The sequence below is a fragment of the Macrotis lagotis genome, chromosome 1 (assembly GCF_037893015.1).
Source record: "Macrotis lagotis isolate mMagLag1 chromosome 1, bilby.v1.9.chrom.fasta, whole genome shotgun sequence".
Taxonomy (NCBI): Eukaryota; Metazoa; Chordata; class Mammalia; order Peramelemorphia; family Peramelidae; genus Macrotis; species Macrotis lagotis.
The window spans coordinates 372,238,492-372,260,302 of record NC_133658.1 but is presented as its reverse complement, the minus strand read 5'-3'; the positions used below and the strand labels follow the sequence as shown (position 1 = coordinate 372,260,302).

At 36.8% G+C, this 21,811-nt stretch overlaps 1 protein-coding gene across 1 annotated transcript in view; it reads right to left on the bottom strand.

Annotated features, from left to right (window-relative positions):
- The window catches only part of SH3PXD2B (SH3 and PX domains 2B), a 125,764-nt gene that overhangs the window by 69,555 nt on the left and 34,398 nt on the right, over window positions 1–21,811 (bottom strand). The window contains exon 2 of the mRNA XM_074212409.1: window positions 4,522–4,602. Coding sequence (XP_074068510.1) covers window positions 4,522–4,602 — 81 coding nt within the window. The remainder of the gene's footprint in view (window positions 1–4,521; window positions 4,603–21,811) is intronic.

Sequence of the window (21,811 nt, the reverse complement as noted above, 5' to 3'; positions counted from 1 at the left end):
TCCACATGGATTGGAAAGCATTCACAATTAAAGAATAGTCAGATCTGCAAGCACCACTTCATGGTAGAATATACCTTTACCATTATACAAATAATTGAAAGGTAGAAAATACAAGATCTCATTCTGCTTATAGTTTGCTGATTTCTTTTTTTAGGTTTTTTGCAAGGCAAAGGGGGTTAAGTGGCTTGCCCAAGGCCACACAGCTAGGTAATTATTAAGTGTCTGAGACCGGATTTGAACCCAGGTACTCTTGACTCCAGGCCAGTGCTTTATCCACTGTGCTACCTAGTCACCCCTGTTGATTTCTTTTAAAAAGCACTCTTGATTCACTAGAGCAAAACATTGCAAAAAGACATTCAGATTCTTTGACACAGTCAGATACTTTTAAGAATCTAAGATGCTAGGTATATGAATTAAATCTTAGGCAGGAGACCCTGAACCTGATGTATTGAAGTTTTTTCTTGACCCACATCAGTGATGAGTTGTGTCCTGTCTGTAAAAATGTGTTTCATTTTTTATACTGTTCTTTTGTATTTACTGTCTCTGAATCTCCAAGCTTAAGGGATCTTTATTGTTTCTCATAAGGTATCTTCAATGCTTATATCAAAGCTATTCAACAATCTATGAAAGATGGGGCAGCTGGGTGATGCAATGGATAGGTCATCAGCCCTAGTGTCAGGAAGACATGAATTCAAATCTGGCCTAAGACACTTAGTATTTGTATGATCTTGGATAAATCATTTGATCCTGTCTCCAAAAAAACTGATAAAACAAAAACACATTTAATGAAAGACAACAACAGAGGTGACCTATGAACTGCTAATTATTGATGTTATTAGCATAAAACAAGGAATAAGTTCATCAAATCATCACCAAAAAAATTCAAAAGTTTTTTAAAAATTTAAAAAAGTATTTACCACTCCATATAGATTTAGTATGGAGAAAAGTTGCAGAGGAATTCCCTTTATATGATGAAGTCCTCCAAATACACCTGTTTAATCATGCTGGTTACACCAAACCCTAGAATATTGTCAAGTCTCCTGGAAGAGACAAATAATAGTTGTTTAAGAGAGTTTGCCCTAAATATCAACTCAGGAAAAATCAAAAGAATGCCTGTTATCTTGAATATAACAATTTATAGGGCTTGCCCGTATCTCAAACAGATGCTATAAATGAACAATGAGTCGGGTTAAACAGGAAGAGGAGAGTGGGATGGATTGCCTTTTGAAAATGACCCCAAATTTCTCTCAGAAATAAAGAAACAATCTTTTTGGTACCAACAATTTATCAGTTGTTACATAGCTGTGAGTCATAGGAAACTCTAACCTGCAAAGAATTAAAAATGTATACTACACAAAGGAGGTGTTTATTAAGTATGTGTAGGCTGAAACACAGAGCAAAAAGAGTGAGCTAGTCTCAGGGGGAACCAAGTCTAAGCAGTGTGACTTGTAAAATCAGAAGAAAATGAAGAAAGGCTGCAACATGTTGGTTGCCCCCCCCCCATTTCCTCATGGCACACTAATAGGGGGATATGGACAAGAAGCTCAGGGGATGAATTACAATCTGCTTCACTGAATGCAAGATCATGGCAATAATATCACAGGTTCTTTGAAGTGTTAGTCACCTAAATACTGTTCAATCAACATGGTTATGATAAGGGGTCACTGCTTATATCCTTACATAAAAGAATACAGTGTAGATCATGGGATGGAGGGAGTGATCCTTCAGAGATTTCAGAGGTTGTCAAAGATAGCTGTTGACCTTAGAGGGCATCCTGTCTAATCTCCTCATTTTAGATGAGTGAAAATTGAGGTCCAGAAGATGAAGTGATTTGTTTAGATAAGTTAATATCAGAACTAGAAATAGAAGTCAGGTTTCCTGGCCCCTCAATCATGCTGATTCCCCAAAGGGAAGGGAAGTTTACCTGGGAAATATTTATTAAGGAGGTGAATTTTAAAGCAACGGTGAAAAAATTTATGATTTCAAACCAACCATTACAAGTATGATATGCTCACAGCACTGCAAAGGCAACATAATTATTCAAGTCATTCCAATAAAATTTTATTAAGCATTAAGGCCCTGAGGATATGAATTAAAAAAAAAAAACGAACAATAGTCTCTCCTCTCAAAGGACTTAAATTTTACTGGGAGACATGGTAGGTGGTCAGAAAAAAAGAAATTCAAGGTGTTCCAAAAGTCTTTGACTTTTAAAACATACTACAAAAGTTTAAAACTGCACCAAGTCTTATGGAATGCCCTACATATGATAATTTGAGGGGAAAGAAGAATAAAAGTTAGAAGCAATCAGGAAAGGCTTCAAAGAGAGGATGCCCCTGGAATGAAGTTTTGCTGAGAGTAATGGATTCTAAGACAGAGGACTATACTAAGGAACTTACAATATAGCTGGGATAAAAGAATAATCTGTTAACTAGAGAACACCCTAACAAGTGATATTACTAAACTGAATGGGAGAGATTATCATAATATTGGAGTTCAGAAGAGAAGGAGCTACATGGGGCAGTGGGTAAGGAGGACAGCATTTCGGCAAGGGAAAAAAACTAAAGAAAATCACACATCATTTATCATTTATTCCCAGAAATTTTTCAAGCTAAATTCATTCTAATTTAATTTGAAAAATATATGTGTTAGACATTTCTCTTAGGAAGAGAGAGTAGGAAGGGAAGGAATCTCGCAAAATATAGTAACATCTTAATATCACACCTACAAAAGAATTGGGATTCATTGCCTTAGGGATCAACTCCTTCTCTCTGCTCCCTAGCAGCAGCTAAGATCAGCTGGTGCATTTCCACTAACCATTTCCAGATTTACACTTTGGGGAGCTGGAGGCAAACGCATTTTCCATGATGAGCCGACGCCTTTGGAATTCCATGCCTTCTTAGGTCCAACAGTCCATCTGTTAATCTTTAGAACATGTTGCAAGCTATACCTTTTAAAAAGTTTTTTAAGATATGGAAGTCTGAGGCTATTTATGGTAGAGTAAACTTCTTATTACTGTGGATTGCACTGGGGGAGATCTGGCTTCTAACTTCTAATTGATAGAGTTAAGCAAGTATATAACCTTGAGTTAAAAGTGCTCTCTTTATTTCTCCTTCCTCAGGAAAATGCTGGTCTAGCAAAAAAGTAAGCCTTTTAAAACCAGAGTTCTCAGTTACATTCTTCAACATGGAAAAGTGTGCGCCAGAAAACCAGTAAGGTTAGAGGAAAAGAAAGCTGATGTAGTTCATCTTCACCCTGGACTGTGTTTACAGAACACAGAAGAACTCTAAACAGTCCTTCAACTCGTCCTGAGTCAGCAAATGACTTCATTATTTTGTTTAAAAAAAGCATTATGAATTCCCAGAAGGTCACCCATTTTCATTTATGTTGTGTTTCATTATAGGTAAACGATGCTAAGGACCCACCCTCAGAAAGACACGTGCCCCACTTAAGTGGTTTTTACTAGTACTCAGGTTGGCTTTTACACTGACTTCAGAAACATTCTCTCTCTATTACTTCTTGTGTCACAGGGTGTGCAATTGCAAAATAGCTCTTTGGTTTCATGGATTTAATCTATGATCATGGAGTTTGGAATTTATTTCTCTTAAGAACTAAATGGCCTCCATTGGGAATTAAACCCATGACCTTGGCTTCACTGATATTGTTCACTCACTTTTTGGTCCTGCCCAGTTGGAAAACTTGTTTTGCCTCATATATAATATGCCATATTCTTCCTCTGATGCTTTTGTATGGGTTGTCACTCATGCCTGGAATGCTGTCCTCCTAACTTTACCTCTTAGACTTCTTAGTGTCCTTCAAATTCTGCTCATTTATCAGGCCCCCCTTCCTGATTCCCCCAAATGCTACTGCTTCTCCCTCAAAACTGGTACTTGGTTAATGCTTACTGAATAATAATAATAATAATAATAATAAATATATGATACTAATACCTCCTGAGCTAACAGGCTTCTATGATTCATATTTAAATAGAAATTCAAAGAATTCCACTGGATTTAGAGTCAGATGATCTAAGTTGTAATGCTGCCCCACTGCTTACTACCTGCATGACCTTTGGGAAGGGGAGACTTCACTGGTTTATCTGTAGTATGAAGTGTTAGACTGAATGATCTCTGGGGACCTTTTCAGATCTAAATATGTGATGCTCTAATGATTTGTAAGTCGTAGAGTTGCTATCTGAATGATCCACAATTTTGAATATTCACACTGACTCACACCAATTGGTTGGTATGTGTTTCTATTTTGACAATTAAAATGTTTAATGTTGCAAAAGCGATATTTTAATGTTCTCTACCATCAAGGAAGATTTAGAAATAAAGAGTACATTTTAAAAGCCCAAGAAAATGAAACTCCTCTGATATTTCTGGTAGAGAGCCCAGATTCCAAAGGAGAGAACAACATGTAGCATGTGGAAAAAACTCCACAGAAACAGTTCCCTCCTGGCGACCCCACTTTTAGAATTAGTGCTAGAGAGATGCCAACTGCTGAGATGTTAGGATCTTTTACCTGTAGGTCAAAGAATTTGCTGTACCGTCGATAAATGGCTTCAGTGGAACCACTGGACCAAGTGACTTTGATGATATAGACCTGTAAGAACAAAAGAAAGAAGTAAATAAAATCGGTTCATCCAAAAAATATTTATTAAGTTCCTGTCACTATGATAGGTGCTAGAGAAATAAACAGAAAGAATGTAATAATACCTACTTTTGATGATCTTATGGTCTAAAGAAGGTGGGGGAGGGGCATTAAGTACATGTATTGGTATCTCCAGAATAAATATAAAGAGAATTAATACAAATAAATACAGGGAGGTTAAATACAAGACAATTAGAGAGAGAGAGGGTCAGTGGGATATTAAAAAAGGCACCAGTTAAAATGATGGCATTTAATGATGCATCCTGAAGGAAGGGAGGGATTTTCAAGTTGGGGATAAGTAGAAAGGACATTCCACACACAAAGGGACCTACAATGCAAAGATGTGGAGGTAGGAGATGAATGCCATAAGGAACAGAAAGAAGGACTGTTTGATTGAATCAAAGAGAGCAGAAGGAGGAGTGATTTACAATGAGATTGGAAAGAAGGTCAAGACATGAAGGCTTTAAAATTCATAGATATCCTATTCTGCCCCACTTTACACACACACACACACACACACACACACACACACACACACACGCACGCGCGTGAGCATGGTTCGTTGGTGTCCTTAAGTCTCAAAGAAGACCAAAATGACATCACTATGGTGGGATCAAGGTACAGTGTGCCAGATTATGGCTGATCAAGTAATACAAGCTCAGAAGGCACTACCACATCAGGCACAGATAGTCCATGAGAATATTTGGGAGGGAGATGTCTCTATATTTATTTACTTCATACTTCTTTTGAGGTTCTACACTTCTTCTTTGCTCAGAGAACACAGTGCCCCCTCTGATATGGGCATGCCAGTGTCTCCCATGTCCATAATTGTGTACCCATTCCGTGTACCAGTGAGTGATATCAATTTCACAAAAGTTTATGTGTATTTTTTTTGTGTTTCAATCACAGGATGGGATTCTGGCCTGCCAAGGTAGGAAGGGATAGAAATGGTGCCCTTTCCTCACAACAGGAGATGAGCAATGTGAGCCATAATAGGCTGCTCAGATACCTCAGCATTGCATAGTTGCTTTCAGTGAGATGACCCCATGGCCTGGGCTGCCTTTGGGGAGGGTTGTGACTACAGCTCCCAGTTATCTGTGTCTGCTGCTTCATCACTTGCCTGTAGCTATGAGACTTTGACATAGATAAAAATGATAAAAAGGTATGGGCAATGTTTTTTAATTTTAATTTATTTAGATTTAAGTAAGGCAGAGTTGCACATAGTCATCAGTCTTCCAGAGTCATCAGAGTCCAGTGGCAAGACAAAGCCCAGATGACTGGCTATGGCCTGGGGTGCAGTGGATGATCTTCACATCTTTGGTGTTAGATTGAGCTCTAAATGCTCTACAGTCTCTTGCTGTGTATGCTACAACTTCTTGGAATCATAAGTGAGAGTTGGATAAAAGCTGGTAGAAAGCAATTCTGAAAAGATGTCAGCAGTGCTCACATCAGAGGTACTAGTCCTCCCTGAACACTCCCCCACACACATATAGATATAGATGAAAATAAAAGATAATTTTCTGCGTACTATGTTCAATATACTATGTTAAATGTTGTAGAAGATGCAAGTTAAGTATAAAATATGGTTCCTACCCTCAAAAATTCATAGTCCAGTTGGGAAAACAAGACATCTAGTTATAAAAGCAAGGTAACTAGGCGACTGAAGGGCTGTAGTGTCATAATAAAATAGGGAAGTATGGAAAGGGGGGTAGGTTGGGGGGAGATTTACAATTTGGTCACTAAATCTGAAATGTTTATAGGGAATCCAGTTCAAAATGTTCTACCTAATGATGTGGAATTAAAGCTTAGTGGGATGGAAGGGTTTTGAATCATGATCATGGGACCCAGGGGAACTAATAAAAGAGTGCATGGAAAGAAGGGGAGTGGGGCAGAGACTTAGGGTACAGTAACAATACAAGGGTGATAAATAGATGAGGATAAAAATAAGGAGACTAAAGGAAGAGAACCCAGAGAAAGAAGTATCACAAAAATCTAGGAAGAAGGGATATCCAGGAGGAAAGTGTGCTGGAGAGGTCCAGAAGGATGAGAAAAGAGACAAAGTCATTGTTTTTGGCAATTAGGACATCCTTCTTATCTTTGGAGATAGAAATTTCAATTAAGTGATGAGCCTAAAAGCTAGAACCCAAAGAACTGAGGATTTAGTGAAACTAGACAAAGCAGATACAATGAGTCTGAAATGAGTGTGACCCACTTTCTCTATGAGCTAGGCTGTGAAAGGAAGAAGTGCTGTAGCTGCAACCATGAGAGCACGGTAGGGTCAAGTGACTGTTTTGTTTTGTTTTGTTTTTTTAAGAGGAAGACAAGGGCATGGTTGAAGGCAGTAGGGAATGAGCCAGCAAATGGAGAAACTGAAGTTTAGACAAAGAACATGATTTGGGAGGAGGAATTTCTTTAGTGAAAATAGGTCCAAGGACACAAAAAAGAGAAGTTGGCTTTGTTCAGGAAAAGGATAATCTCTTCAGCAGACCAGAGGAAAGAATAGAATGAGAGATAATGTAAAAGAGCTTTGAGATTCAGGGTGCAAGGAAAGAGAGAGTTCAAAGCCAATGGCCTATTTTCTCAGTAGAATATGAGGCTCTAAGATTTACTGGCAGACTAGAATAGGGATAAGAAGGTTTGGAAAAGCAGTTATACAGAATGAAATAAAGAACCAATTAGGGTAAAGCAAAGAGATGGCCTATGACTTCCTCCAAGGAGGCAGATGCAAGACTTTAGTTGATAATTTTAAAGAATTACTATTATTAGAAAGAAATAATTATCCTGTTGTTATAGGATAGCAGATTTACAAATGAAATAAACTTTATAAGGCCATCTAACTTCAAGCCCTCACTTTCCAGATGAGCAAACAGAAGCTTAGAGGTTAAGTGACCAGTCACATAGCTCCTCTGACTACAAGTTAAATATACTGTTCCACTCTTAACACTCTGGTCTTAGCAAAGCAAGTCCTCAGAAAACATACATCTTGTTTATTCCAGGGTTTTTACTGAGAGGCTTTTCAATTTGGTAAGATTTATGTTTAAGTTGGTATATCCAGGGTCGTCATCTTATGATGAGACATCTGAATTGAATTTTTAGTAGATTTTAGTAAAATTTTTAGATGGATAGAAATACCTCCTTTAGGGAGGTATTGGGAAACCAAATAAATAATAGGATTCTATAACACTAAGAAATTTAGGAATTGGTACCTTGTCCCATTATTTCCTCAGTTTCCTAAAACTTAAAGCAAGGAATGAAAATCTCTTTGGTTAAGAAAATTTCACTACTTTGAGAGATGCTTTTTCTTTGTTTTGGTTTCAGGTAAATGAAGAAAGGAGAGAGGCAAGGTACTGTAATGGCTTTCCCCTAAAAGCTCAAGCTAATCTTTTAAAGATACTTTGGACATCATCAGGACTTTACTGAAACAACTTCATCCCTCCCCCGTGCCAGACCAAGATAGATTTCCTTACCCTTAAGCTCTCCTAGTAAAGATTCCAAAGCTGATCTCTTGAGTGATTTCCCTGGTATCAATCCCACAAAACACAGATGTAGCTACCTATTTCCCAAATAGCCTCTGGGACTATAAAGAGGAATTAAAGAATCATAAAAAAAAAAGAAAAAGAATCAAAGATTAAAACAAACAAAATAAAACCACCACCACAAAAAATCAGATTCCCATAAATGGAAAAAGATTTTGATTACATTTTGCATTGCTGGATTGTTGTTTATAAATTTCAATGTTCTGTACGAATAGTTCAGAACTATGAAAGCTGTCCTAATTGTTACACTGGAACCAAATCCAGCTTTCTACATTCATGTTTTTATGAAAAGTCACCTACTTTGGACATTCTGAGAATCATGTGAGATTTAGGGATAATCTCTATCTGATCCCCTCCCCCCCAGTGGTTTGAATAATCTATAGTCATTTCCTAATTATAACAAAAATACATTTTTTTTGCTTTAAGAATATAGAGAAAATCTGATTTCATAGAGATGTGTGATTTAAAAGAGTATTTTAATAGGAAAATAATATTTTAGGATTATTATAAAAATAGTTTTGGCCTCAAGAACTCCTAGGGACTGATGATCGTTCTTTAAAAATCTCTACTCTCTTTCTGTAGTTTCCTCACTGATATCTCTATTCCACCTCTTGATTTTTCTTTTAATTGTCTTCAGAGGCAATAAGACCAAATGTATTTGCAGGCTGAACACATCTCAAGCCTTGGAATTGGGTAAGGGTCATAATAGAAAATACTGCTAATAATATGAGGATTATTATTTCCACCCTTCATATTTAAAATAATATGCTTTATTCCTATCTTTTTTGAGTTGTCCCTACTCATAATGACTAACAATCAATCCTTTAGAAGGGGACTTACAGGCAAGTAACAATGGAGGCCTAGAAGTGATTTCAAGACCAGGTAGAAACCCATCCTTTGGCTTAAAGATTACAAAGAGCAGGAATTCTTAAACTGGGAGTCCCTGAATATATTTCAGAAGGGTTTGGAAATCTGGATGGAATAAAAATTACATCTTTAGTTTTGCTGGGTTCCTAGTTTCAGTAACCTCTAAAAGAAATTATTATTTTTTTTTTAATTATGAATGTAGGCAACAAGTCATAGTATTAGTTTATCAACAAGTATTTCTTATGTGCCAGACACCATGGTAAGTGCTGAAAATACAAAGAGAGGCAAAAGGTGGTCTTTGTTCTCACAGAGCTCACAATTGAATGGGGGATCTCACAGTTAAACAATTAGTCATAATGGTGGAATTGGAAATCACATTTCCACATCACATTATATTTGTGCAACTATCACAAAATATTATTTGTTTTTTATCATTACTTCAAAATTGCAGGTAGGTGGCTCAGTAAATAGAGGACCAGTTCTGGAGTCAGAAGGACCTGAGTTGAAATCTTAACTCAGATACTAATTGTGTGACTCTGTGCAAGTCACTTAACTCCAATTGTCTCTAAAAACAAAAAACAAAACAACTATTGTAGTTATTAGATTCATGTCAAGAATACATATGATTAAGATCTTCCTGGCTTTGGATTTTTATTTCAATATAATTGATTTTTTTGGTAATCCTATGTTTTTAGTTTATGCATTATTTTGAGAAAACTGCCAATTTGCCAAAAGGGTGCAAGGCACAAAAACAAGAACCCTTGATAAGAGAGAGAAAAAAATAAAATAAAGAGAAAAAGAAGCATAAGTGACATGAAAAGGATGAGGTGAGAAGAGTGAAAAAAAAGGAAGGAATGAGTTGCATTATGAGATGGAAGAATAGGTGAAATAAGTTGGTTGTTGTCCTTGCTTCTTAAAAAGGACCAAAATATCATCACTATGTTGGGGTCAAGGTATCCCCAAGAATGAATAGGTCATACATAAATTCATAGAGTTGAAAAAGATTTAAGAGGAAATTGATTCCAATCTTCTTGTTTTACAGGTGAGGAAACCAAGGCCCAGAGGCCTAAGTAAAAAGTGGTACACCCAGGATTCAATCCCACACTTTGTGACTACAAATCTAGCATTATCTCCCTCATACCATTATACTACCTACAGTGGAGAAATATAGAAGAAGAAAAAAGAAAAAGAAGTTAATTCAACCAAAATTAAGTGCCCATTTTATAAAAGACATTATGTAATATAATTGGAAAATATAAAATACCATAACATAAAAAAGATATTAGGTTATGCTCCAGGGTAGGGATATAAAAATTCAGATAAAAGGTGATTCTTGGTTTCATGGAACTCAGTTTAGAAGGAGGAGAAGATCCATATATGAAACAATGTTAGACAAGTAACTTAAAGTGCAACAGAGTTATAAAACAAAAGTGTTACAACTGGAAAATGAGATGGGAAGTATGGAGAATCAGAACAGATGGAGAAAGTAGCAACTGAATTGGGCTTTAAACAAGGAGGAATTGACTCGTCTTAGCTCAAATTCCATCTTCTAAGGGAAGCTTTTCCCCCTATCCCTGCCACCATCCTTAGCTACTGTTGGCTTTCCTCTATTCTGTATACATCTTTTTTTTCTTTTTTTTAGGTTTTTGCAGGTAAATGGGATTAAGTGACTTGCCCAAGACCACATAGCTAGGTAATTATTAAGTGTCAGAGGCTGGATTTGAACTCAGGTACTCCTGACTTCAGGGCCATGCTCTATCTACCACACTCCCTAGCTGCCCCCTACTTTGTATTCATCTTGAACGAACCTACCTATTTACAAGTTCTTTTCCTCATTGGAATGTGAGTTCCTTAAGGGCAGAAAATATTTTTTCTTTCTTTGTATCCTTAGGGCTTAGCCCAGTGTCTGTCACACAGAAAACACTTAATAATAAATGCTTTGTGACTGATAGAGGGCAAGCACATTAGTTGTGCCCCCTATACTATTTCTTTGGTTTGATTCTGGGTCCTGGCTCTACCCCTAAATTATCTTGTGATAATGGTCAAGTCACCTGTTGTCTCTGTGCCTTTTCTCATCTTTATAATGAGGGGACTGGACTAGATTATATCTAAGGTCTCTCTCAGTTCAAACATTCCATGACTCCATGATTCTGGATATCTAACACCAACTTCCAGGGAAAACCAGGCAAGGCAATCAGACAGACATCTTCCTCTCCTTTTCATATTACCTAAGGAGCACTCTGCCTACTTATAATACAAGTGTCCAAGCAAAGGGTGGTCTTAGATCCTTGGGATGGCCAAAATGGAAGAGGGTGCTGCCTGGCTTAGGCTAGGACTTTGCTTCTAGCCTGCTCCTGTTCTGCATGAGGAGCTAAAACTTTCCCCACTGCAGCCCTGGGCTCCTGCTTTGGTCTGTGGAAAAGGACTCAGGCAGTGGTGGAAGCCAAGAGCAGCATCGGGCCAATAGAAGCTTTCTTTTGTTTCTAGTCACCTCCCTTGTTTGTTTTCTCAGCTTCTCCCCATCTTTTTCTTAGCTACAGCAGAGTTCTTACCACCTTTAGGTGATGTAACAGTAAAACTTTAATAACAAGAGAACCTCCTATCATCTCCCTGGAGATAAAGAAATAGATAGATGAGATTAGGGAATAATGTGAACTTCTTTTACTGAAGCAAGAAGAGTCAGTCAAAATTACTGACAGGCCAGATTTCTTCTAATAAAAATACTAAAGGCTGGACTAATATTATTTCACAAAACACTGGTGTGCTGTTTCCTAATCAGTACTTCGTGATTCTCATGAGGATTTCATTGTAATGTCCAGATGTCCTGAGTTTCCTCACTTCCTTTTGACCATTTTTTGACTTTGAGGATAGAAGTGGTATCCACAGTGGAAAAAGGAGGGAGGTTAACCACTGTATTTTTGCATATACAGTATTCTCTAGGGGGTGGTCTGACAGATGGCTGAACTGGTAGGTGGCCTACTTTGAGTGTGTGTAAGGGAAAAATGGGGGAAGGGGAGAGAAAGGAAGAAAGAAGGAGGAAAAAGAGAGGAAGGGTGGTTAAAACTAGGTGAATCATCCTTTCAAAAATCAAATGAGTAAACATGTATTTTGCACACTTTAAAATAAATTAATGTTAGTCTGTTGTTATTCTCGACAAATTCACAATGAATTGTATACTAAAAGTGAATGGAAAACTGTACTAAAAAGCATAACAAAATGCTGGGTAGGCACTGAACAACTAGGGCATGTCCAATCTAGGGTTTTTTCCCCCTATTTCTTTTTCTCTGTCCTGTTTCTTTCCTTTCTACCTTCTTATTTTCCTTTTACCCTTTTTTTTAGCTTTCCACTTTTCTCCTTAAGTCCCTATAGTCAGTTTGCCTTAACATATTCATTCAGTAATTTATTTGAGAAGTATTTATTACATCTATTAAGTGGTAGGCACTATATTAGCCAGTGGGGATCCAAAGATAAAAATGAATTAGTCCTTGTCCTCAAAAAGCTAACAGTCTATTGAATAATCTGGTTAGCATTAACAATGTACATTAATATAGCTAAATGTTCCCATCTGCATTAATATCCCAGAAAAAGGAAATGAAAGACCCCTTCTCCCATTTGGGAGCCCTATTATAGACAATTCAATGACTCTCCTATCATTCCCAAGCAGCTTAGTTTGCCATGAGCCATGGTGAAAAGTGGAGATTTGTACTAGGTTGTGGGGTCTCTCCAATTAGCACTCCCCCACACACAATTGTAGTGCCATCTTAAAAGCACCAGATATTGAGTTGTTTGTTTGTTTTGACTTAAATTCCCAAGTCCTCCCTGGGGCTGAGGGGAGATGATTTCTTAGACTGCTTACAAGGAAAGATCATTAAGTCTAAACTTCTTAATTTACAAATGAGCAAACTAATGACCAGAATAGTCAGGGATGCAAATCCAGGTCTCTTGACTCACATTATATTATTTCTATTGAATATATTCTCTAGTTCTCGCTATCAGCTCTGTCCTGACTTTTCAGGAATTATCACTGAAAGATTATAAGTTAATAAATCACTGAATCATAGATACAGAGATAGCAATGGACCTTGGATATCATTCAGTCCAGTGATACTAAATTCAAATAGAAATGAATTCCCATGGGCCCTTATTGACTTACAAAATGACAAATTAACATTAGCTTTTGTTGTACTGTATCTTTTATTTTGTTAAACATTTTCCAATTACATTTTGATCTGACAGGGAATTTGACACCTCTGATATAGTCCAATCCCTGCAGTAGGTAGGGAAATGAAGGCACAAATAGGTTAAGTGATTTGTCCAAGGTCCTATAAGGATTAAATGATAGAATCAGGATTCAAGTTCAGATTTTTTGACTCCAAACCCAGGGTTCTTTCCATTGTATACCATTGTAAGTATTTCTCTGAATCAAGCACAATGTAAGAGCCAGGGACAAGAAGAAAAAAAGGCAATCCCTGTTCTCAGTGAGCTTATATTTTAAATGGGGAATAAGACATGAACATATATAATTTTTTGCAAAATTCACATAAATAGCTTGTATTTTAAAAAGCTATTTTAGGGAGAAAGTACTCTAGTGACTGGGAGTGGGGATGGGGTAAAGAGACAATAGATGAGGAAAGGTTTTATATAAATTAAGTGGTTCTAAGCAAGAGGTAAAGGGGAAGGAGGGAGCGCATTCCCAAGACAGAATCAATCTCTGGGGAGAGAAAGCAGATTTTGAATTAGAATTTTTTTAGCTAAAGGATCATATAATCATAATTTTAGAATTAATATGAACATTAGAGATCAGTAAATAGAAGAGCTGGGATTTACCTCTTTGGCCAATTCCTAGAAGAGTTCTTTTGGACAAAACCCCAGTGGCTTTCTAATGCCTCTAGGCAAAAATGAGTATCAACTCTACAATTTAGTTTTTAAAATCCTTTACAACCTGGTTCTAACCTGAAATTCAGCCTCATTGGCCTTTATTCCCCCTTTCTGCACTCTAATTCAGCCAAACTAGTATTCTCTCAGCTCCTCATTCATGATCCTCCATTTTTCATCTCTGTACTGGTCATCTCCCTATTCCTGAAAGGCACTACCTCCTTACCTCTCCCTTTTTGGTACTGAGTTTTTCCTTCAAGATGAAGCTCAAGCCTCATGTTCTGCAAGAAGCTTTCCCTGGTTCTCCCTTCCAAATGTTAGTGCCTTCCCTCCCAAACTACCTCATATTTAGTCTACTTTGTGTATGTTTAATTTATATAAATTTTGTGTTTTTATATGTCCCTCTTAACCCCTCCAGTAGAAAGTAAACATATTGCAAACAGAGAGGAATTCTTTTTCATTCCTTGTATTTCTAGACTCATCATCTAGTAGAGTGGCATGTTGTAGATTAATAAACCCTTGTTGTTTGCTTGATTAAAGGCACCCATGTGGAATATATACTGTCTATAGAGCTTCTACTGACCTATGGTTGCCTATACACAAAAAATGATGACTTCAGGGAGTACATGTATACTGTAAAAACACCAAGTTAGGAGAGAGAGGAACTGGGTTTCTAGCCCTGGCACACTGTGCAACCTTGTGCAACTTGTATCACTTTCTCTGAAATTCATTTTTCTCATTTGTAAATAAGATATGAACCTAGACAATAGTTGGAGTCCTTTTTAGCTCCAATATTATACATTTCTTGACCTTTCCCTGCCATTCCCTAATCTTTAAGAAAAAAAAGAAAATGTTACCCTAAATTGTACTATAATATTTCAAGGATCTTTAATTTTGTTGGATTGGATGCTCTTTTTTACCCATGGAGTTTGAAATCCCTCAATGACTTAGTTGATAGTTTTCAAGAGTTGCTATGATTGAAAAGTCCCCCAGTCTGTGGCTAACCTGGGGAAGAGCCTCTCCAAATTAGGCTGGTCCCTGGACACTTACTGCCGATGATCCATCACAGATTCAAAGACTTTCTGTTTTTGTAAAACTTGCCCTGACTTGTGCTTTATAGACATCCCTTTCAAATCCCAAGATTTATCTCCACATCATGATAATGTGACAGAGGACTTGTCTGAAGGATCGGCCCTACTATATGTAAAGATTAAATGAGACAACTGATGCAAAAGCTCTTCAGAAAAATAAGTATTCTCTACAAAGGTGAGACTTTGATGGGGAACCACACTTTCAATGATAGAAGGGCATTCTGTGACCATCTATCTAATCTACCTTACATCTCAACAAGAACTCATGAATTAGCGATCCAACCTCTGTCTAAATACTATTAAGGAAGAGGAAACCGTCTACCAACCAATCCAGATCCATTCCATTTTTAGACAGGTCTAATTCACAGTAAACTTTTTCTTATATAGAGCGGAAATCTCTTTTTAACTCCTACCTATGGCCCCTAGCTCTTCCAAAGAAAACAAATCTAATTATTCTTTCAAATGATAGCCTTTTGAATACTTGAAGATAGCTATCATTTCTGTTCTTCTTCTTTTCTATCCTAAACATTTTCAGTTCTTTTTTTTAACGAATTTCATATAGCATGAAATTGAAACCCTTCACTTTCTTGACTGCCTTTGGTGTTCATTCATTTCAGTCTTTTTTGACTATTTGTGACCCCATTTGGGGTGTTCTTGCCAAAGATATTAGTGTGAATGGCCATTTCCTTCTCCAACTCATTTTACAGATGAGGAGACTGAGGCAAACAAACTCAAGTGACTTGTTCAGGGTCACACAGCTACTAAGTGTCTGAGGTCAGATTTGAATCATGAAGATGAATCTTCCTGACTCTAGGTTCTGCACCCTATTCACTGTACCACCTAGTTGACTGTCCCTGTCTGGAAACCCTCTAATTTATCAACACCCTCCCTAAAATGTATCCAGGACTAAAAAGAAAAAAAAATACTTTTGTGGTCTGATTCAGTGGCATGAATAATACTTTAAGGTACAGAATATAGGATTTGAATGGGAAGACAAATTCAAATCTTGCTTCAGATACTTACACAGTTGCACAGTGTCAAAGACTAAGATAAAGCCTAGAGATAACCAAGCTGACATTACATTCCCTCAGGTCCAGTCATTCAACCAACTCTAGATTCACCTACCTGTGCAACCATCTAGCCCCTGTGTATCCTATTTTCCAAGGAAATATGAGGAAATTTTTTTTCAAATGCTTTCCTCAATCCTAGTAAATCATGTCTCCCACATCCCCAACTGACCAATTTTAGGGATACTAGATAGAAAAAGAATTCAGCCACTCTGGAATAGACCTGTTCTTATCAAAACCATGCCAACTCTCTGATTATTGCTTCCTTTTCTAGGGGTTCACTAATTACTCTTTGAACAATATGTTCTTGAATTTTATCAGGAATCAAAGTCAATTTTGCTAACCTATAGACTGTACACACCACTTCCTTTACCTTTTTTGAAAATCGAGACTTTTTTTTTAGTCCTGTAATGTATCTCCCATTTGCCATAATCTTTCATTTTTTTTAAAAAGTTAAACTTAAAAAAATTAACAAGTACTCATTTTCTCTTTCTTCTATCTCCCCTATTCCTACCTACTAGAAAAGAAAAAAGAAACACAAGAAACACAAAAATGTCTTAACAAATATTCATAGCAAATAAAAAAATTCTCAAATTGGACATGTGCAAAAATTTACGTCTCATATGTCTAATTCTGCATAGCTAGTCTGTCACTCTTTTGATAAGATATAAGCAGTATTCTTTATCTTTGATTCTCTAGATCTCCAAAATCATGACTGTTCATTCTACTTATCAAAGTTTTTAAATCTTTCAGTTATTTATTTTTACAATGTTGTTTTCTTGGTTCTGCTGTACTCACTTTACTTTGTAATTGTGTTCAAAGATTTCTGACAGAAGTTCAGCAATATCTACTATTTAAAAAAATAATTTTCCTTATATGTAACATATTGAACTAGTCACTTAAACTCAAGATTAATTAGGTATTCTCTTATTATCTCTTTATGTATTTTTGGTTTCAGCTTCCTATTTATTCATTTTTTTGTTCTATTTTTTTTGCAAGGCAATGGGATTAAGTGACTTGCCCAAGGTCACACAGCTGAGGCTGGATTTGAACTCAGGTCCTCCTGTTTTCAGGGCCAGTGCTCCATCCACTGCACCACCTAGCTGCCCCCATTTATTCATTTTTGATCTGTTGTTTCTAGTACAATTATTATTCTCTTTTTCAAAAGCAGAACAAGCAAATTAAGACTTGAGCAGTTTTGCCTTCTCTCAATAATCTATTTCATTCTCTTATTCTACTCTTTTCTATTGATCATCATTTTTGTTCCAAATACAGGTTTTTTAAAAATCCTAAATAGTTTTTTGGGGGGTTGTTTTTAGTGTTTCTCTACAGTTCTCAGAACATTCTAGACTTTAGTGCTCCAAAGGTCTTACCATTTTTTGGTATTCAGTCTTTATTGAATTTCCTTGCTTCTATCTACTCTCTATCTTTTAAAAACCTTAATTATTTCATGGATTCTCTGAGCATCTCCATTGGTCTCTAGAAAGTTTCCCTTTATACTTTCTATCTTTAGAATTTCATCCTTAAGACCCCCCACCCTGAATCCTATGCTTGAATTCCTCTACAGAATTTTATGCCAGAGAATGCTCCTGCCTTCTTCCTGAATTTCAAAAAAATCTAGATGCATATCACATTTGATTCAATTTTCCTTTCTTTTTCTATCACAAATTCTAAAATGTAGCAGTCACTTGTCCGTAAGATTTCCATCATTTATACTTTTAAAACTAGGCTCTTTAAGCTATAGAAAATAAAGTCCTGCCAGAATGTCCAATCCCTTCATTGCTCTCTTCACCTTCTGAAGGTTGAAATTATAAGGAAAGCAAACCAAGAAATGGTTAGTTATCTTGCATTTGGCAGAGCTTTAATGAAAGCTCCAGCAGGTATCTAGATAACTCAAGTCCTCTTATCACTTCTATGTTGTTTGTGCCATGCTCATGATTTGCTTCCTGGACTTACCTATTTCTTCTTTCTTTCAAGGAACACACTAATATACTGTGATAACAAAGTCTTTCCTGTTACTGCTTCTTTGATCTTTATCTCCCCCCTACTCTATCTTGTTTTCTAAGTCTCCTCTGAGCACTATATCCTCTTGATGTACAATGCTACTCTACATTCCCTCCTGCCCCTGCCTCCCTATACCCAGAAGGACATTGTTTTTTTGACTAACCCATACCATCCAGTGCCAAAAATATTGTCATGGGCCCCACAAAGTCGCAATAACACCTATGAGGTCAAATTCGCTTCCTAACTTTAGTATCTCTAAGTTCACACTGCTTATTTCTCATACATTGTGCATTTCTATACAGGCATGCTGCCTTTACTTCACTTAACAGTGTTTCTCATATGTTAGATTTTTTACAAAATGAGTTTGTGGTATCCCTTATCAAGCAAGTCTGTCAGAACCATTTTCCCAACGGCTATACTCATATCACGCCTCTGTGTCACATTTTGGTAATTATCACAATATTTCAAACTTTTTCATTACTCATATCTATTAAGGTGATCTGTGATACATGATCTTGATTATGAGTATTGTAATTGTTTTGGGGCACCAAAACCAAGCCCACATAAGATGAATGAGTTTAATCAATAAATGTTATTTATGTTCCACCAATTAGCTTTTACCCATCTTTCTCCCTTTCTTTGGGCCTCCCTATTCAATGAGATACAACAATTAGGAAATTAGGCCATTTAACAACCCCACAATGGCTTCTAAGTGTTTAAGTGAAAGGAAGAATTAATCAATGCCACAAACTTTTTTGTCTTATTTTAAGAAATTGTCACAGCCACCCCAACCTTCACCAACCACTACCCTGAGAAGTAAGCAGCTATCACTTATCCACCAGCAAAAAAATTACAGCTCACTGAAGATTTGCACATTATGGTTAGCATTTTTTTAGCACTAAAGTATTTTTAATTTTTGTACATTTTTAAAGACAGAATACTATTGCACAACTGCAAACCAAAAAATTTGGAAACCAAAAAATTCATGTGATGTGATTTATTGTGGATTTTTTTTTTAATTGCAGTGGTTTGGAACCAAACCTGAGATATCTCCAAAGTATGTCTGTATAGATATCTGAGGTCATCAGTTTTATTGCAGGCTTCTCTCTCAAATGTTATATCCTCTGGATTTCTAGGCATATCTTCTTCTGAAACTCCTCTATAATGCATTATTCTCTGTTATCTAACTTTGTTAATACATGTTTGTGATTTTTGCCCTCCCTTTTCCTATTCAGTTGAAAACTTTAGATTTGATTTTTAAGATTTTCAAACTCGAAAATAAATATTTTAACACTCTTTTTTATGGGCACTGCAGCCCTGGCCAAAAGTCTGCCATCTTCTTTTAAGCTATGGTATAGAAAATGTCTTCTCAGATACCAACTTTTTTTAAAATTAAATTTTATTTTATTTTCAGATCCATCTTCCCTAACTTCTCCCTCCCAAAGATAAAACAATAAAACAAAACCCTAGTAGCCAACATGTATAGTCAAGAGAAACAAATTCCAGCATTTGTCATGTCCAAACAAAAAAAAAAAATCTGTACTCTGAGTGTATCACCTCTCTATTAGGAGATAAGTAACCTGTTTCATTATTTTTCTGGAATTCAATCAATCAATAAATATTTATTAAGAACTTTCCATGGCACACAAAACGAAGCAAAAGACAGCCTCTGCACTCAAGAAGCTTACAACATAATGGAATTGTGTTTCGTCACTGTGTTGTGTCTTTCAAAGGTGTTTTTCTTAGATACTGCTGTTATTTTATAAATTATTCCTCCTGGATCTCCTTACTTTACCTTGCTTGAGTTCATGCAAGTTTCCTATGTTTCTCTGTAACCATCTATATCATTTTTTAAAGTAAACACTTATTTTTACATATAGGTCCTTTTTTTCTTTCTTTGATCTCTTTGGGGGGGGTGTTAGTAGTGGTATAGCTGACTCAAAAGAGCTCTATGGGCATCATTCATATGCCAACTTTTTCACCAACTGTTTACTTACCATAGGTAAAGCCCCTGTCTTTAAATGACAGTGGTGATTAACTACCACCTATGGCCCTTTCTGAGTGTTTCTTTCCCAAGAATTCACTGCCTACAAGATTTTTTTTGGCAGTTCTAATTCGTGTCCATTTAAATCACCATATATGGGCAATAGTTATTCAATCTGAAGTTTTGGGAGGTTCTCTAACTCAACCCTGATACATTTCAGGAAGACCTTTGACTTCATAATTTGGCTGCAACTGCTCTCTCTAAAGTTAACAATGACCTCTTAGTTGCTGAATTCAGTGTTCTGGACATAGTAATCACTCTCTTCTTGAAATTCTCTTCTCCCTAGTTTTCAGGATACTTTCTCCTTGTTCTCCCCTATCCATGTGACCATTCCTTTTCAAGATCCCTTTCTAAAATCCCACCTTCTAACAATAGGTGTCCCTCAGGGGTCTGTCCTGTGCCCTCTTCTCTATACCACTTCACTTGGCGATTTCATCATTTTCTTTGGCTTAATCTTCTCAAATCTATCTATCTTGCTTTAAGCATTCTATAGACCTCTATCTCCAACTGCCTTTCTGAAATCTCAAACTGAATACCCATGAATAAACATCTTGAACTCAACAATTCTAAAACAGATTTCATTTGCTGCTGACCCCCCATCCCCAATCTTGTCTGCCTCCTCCCTTTCTTATTATTGCCAAGGGCATCCCATCCAGTGCCTCAGGTTTTCAACCCAGGTATCATCCCTGACTCCTTTTTCTCTCACCACCATTCCCTGCATTCCCCAAATTCAATCTCTTGCCAAGAGTTGTCCATTTCACATTGCAACATTTCTCAAATATATCTTATCTCCTCTGACAACCACCACTCCAGTATAGTCCCTCATCATCTTACATGGGGGTCTACTGAAGTAGCAATCGACAGACCTGCCCAACTCAAGACTTTCCCCCACTCTAACCCATCTTCCAATCAACTTCCAGAGTGATTTTTCCTAAAGTGCCAGTTCAATCAAATAAATTCCTTACTCAATAAACTCCAATGGCTTCCCATTACTTTTAGAATCAAATACATAATTCTGTTAGCAGACAAAACCCTTGATAACCTAGTCCCTCTCCTATTCTTCCAGTCTTCTCACATCTTCAGTCCAGTGACACTGGCCTTCTAAATGTTCTATGAATAAACAGTCCAACTCTAGCTCTGAACATATTCTCTGATTGTCCTTCATGGAATGTTTTCTCTCCTCATCTCTGCCTACAGCCTCCCTGGGTTCCTTCAAGTCCAAACTAAAATTCTATCTTCTGCAGGAACGCTTTATCTTCCCTCTTATTCCTAGTTTTTTTCTCTTCATTATTTTTTTCCTATATATAAAATTTGTGTGCTTGTTTTAGATTGTGAGTTCTTTCAGGGCAGGGACTGCTTCTTTTTGTATCCCCCTTAGCAAAGCAGACAGTAAAAAAAATCTTTATTGACTAAGGGATGACCACAGCCCCTTTGGAAGTTAATATTAAGTCCTCAATTTCTTCAGTAACCACAGAAGTCAGTCAATCACCAGTTACCCTATTAATCTCATCTTCTTCTGATCCCTATTGAATGGCCTTGTTTCCACATATTGGATGTGGGATCTATAGCTTCACATCTGAAAGACAAGCAATTTTCTTGCTCCTCAGAGGTTCTAACCCCTTTTTCTCTGGGAAGAGACTCATTGGTTCCTTAGTTACATTGGTTACTTAGCCAAGT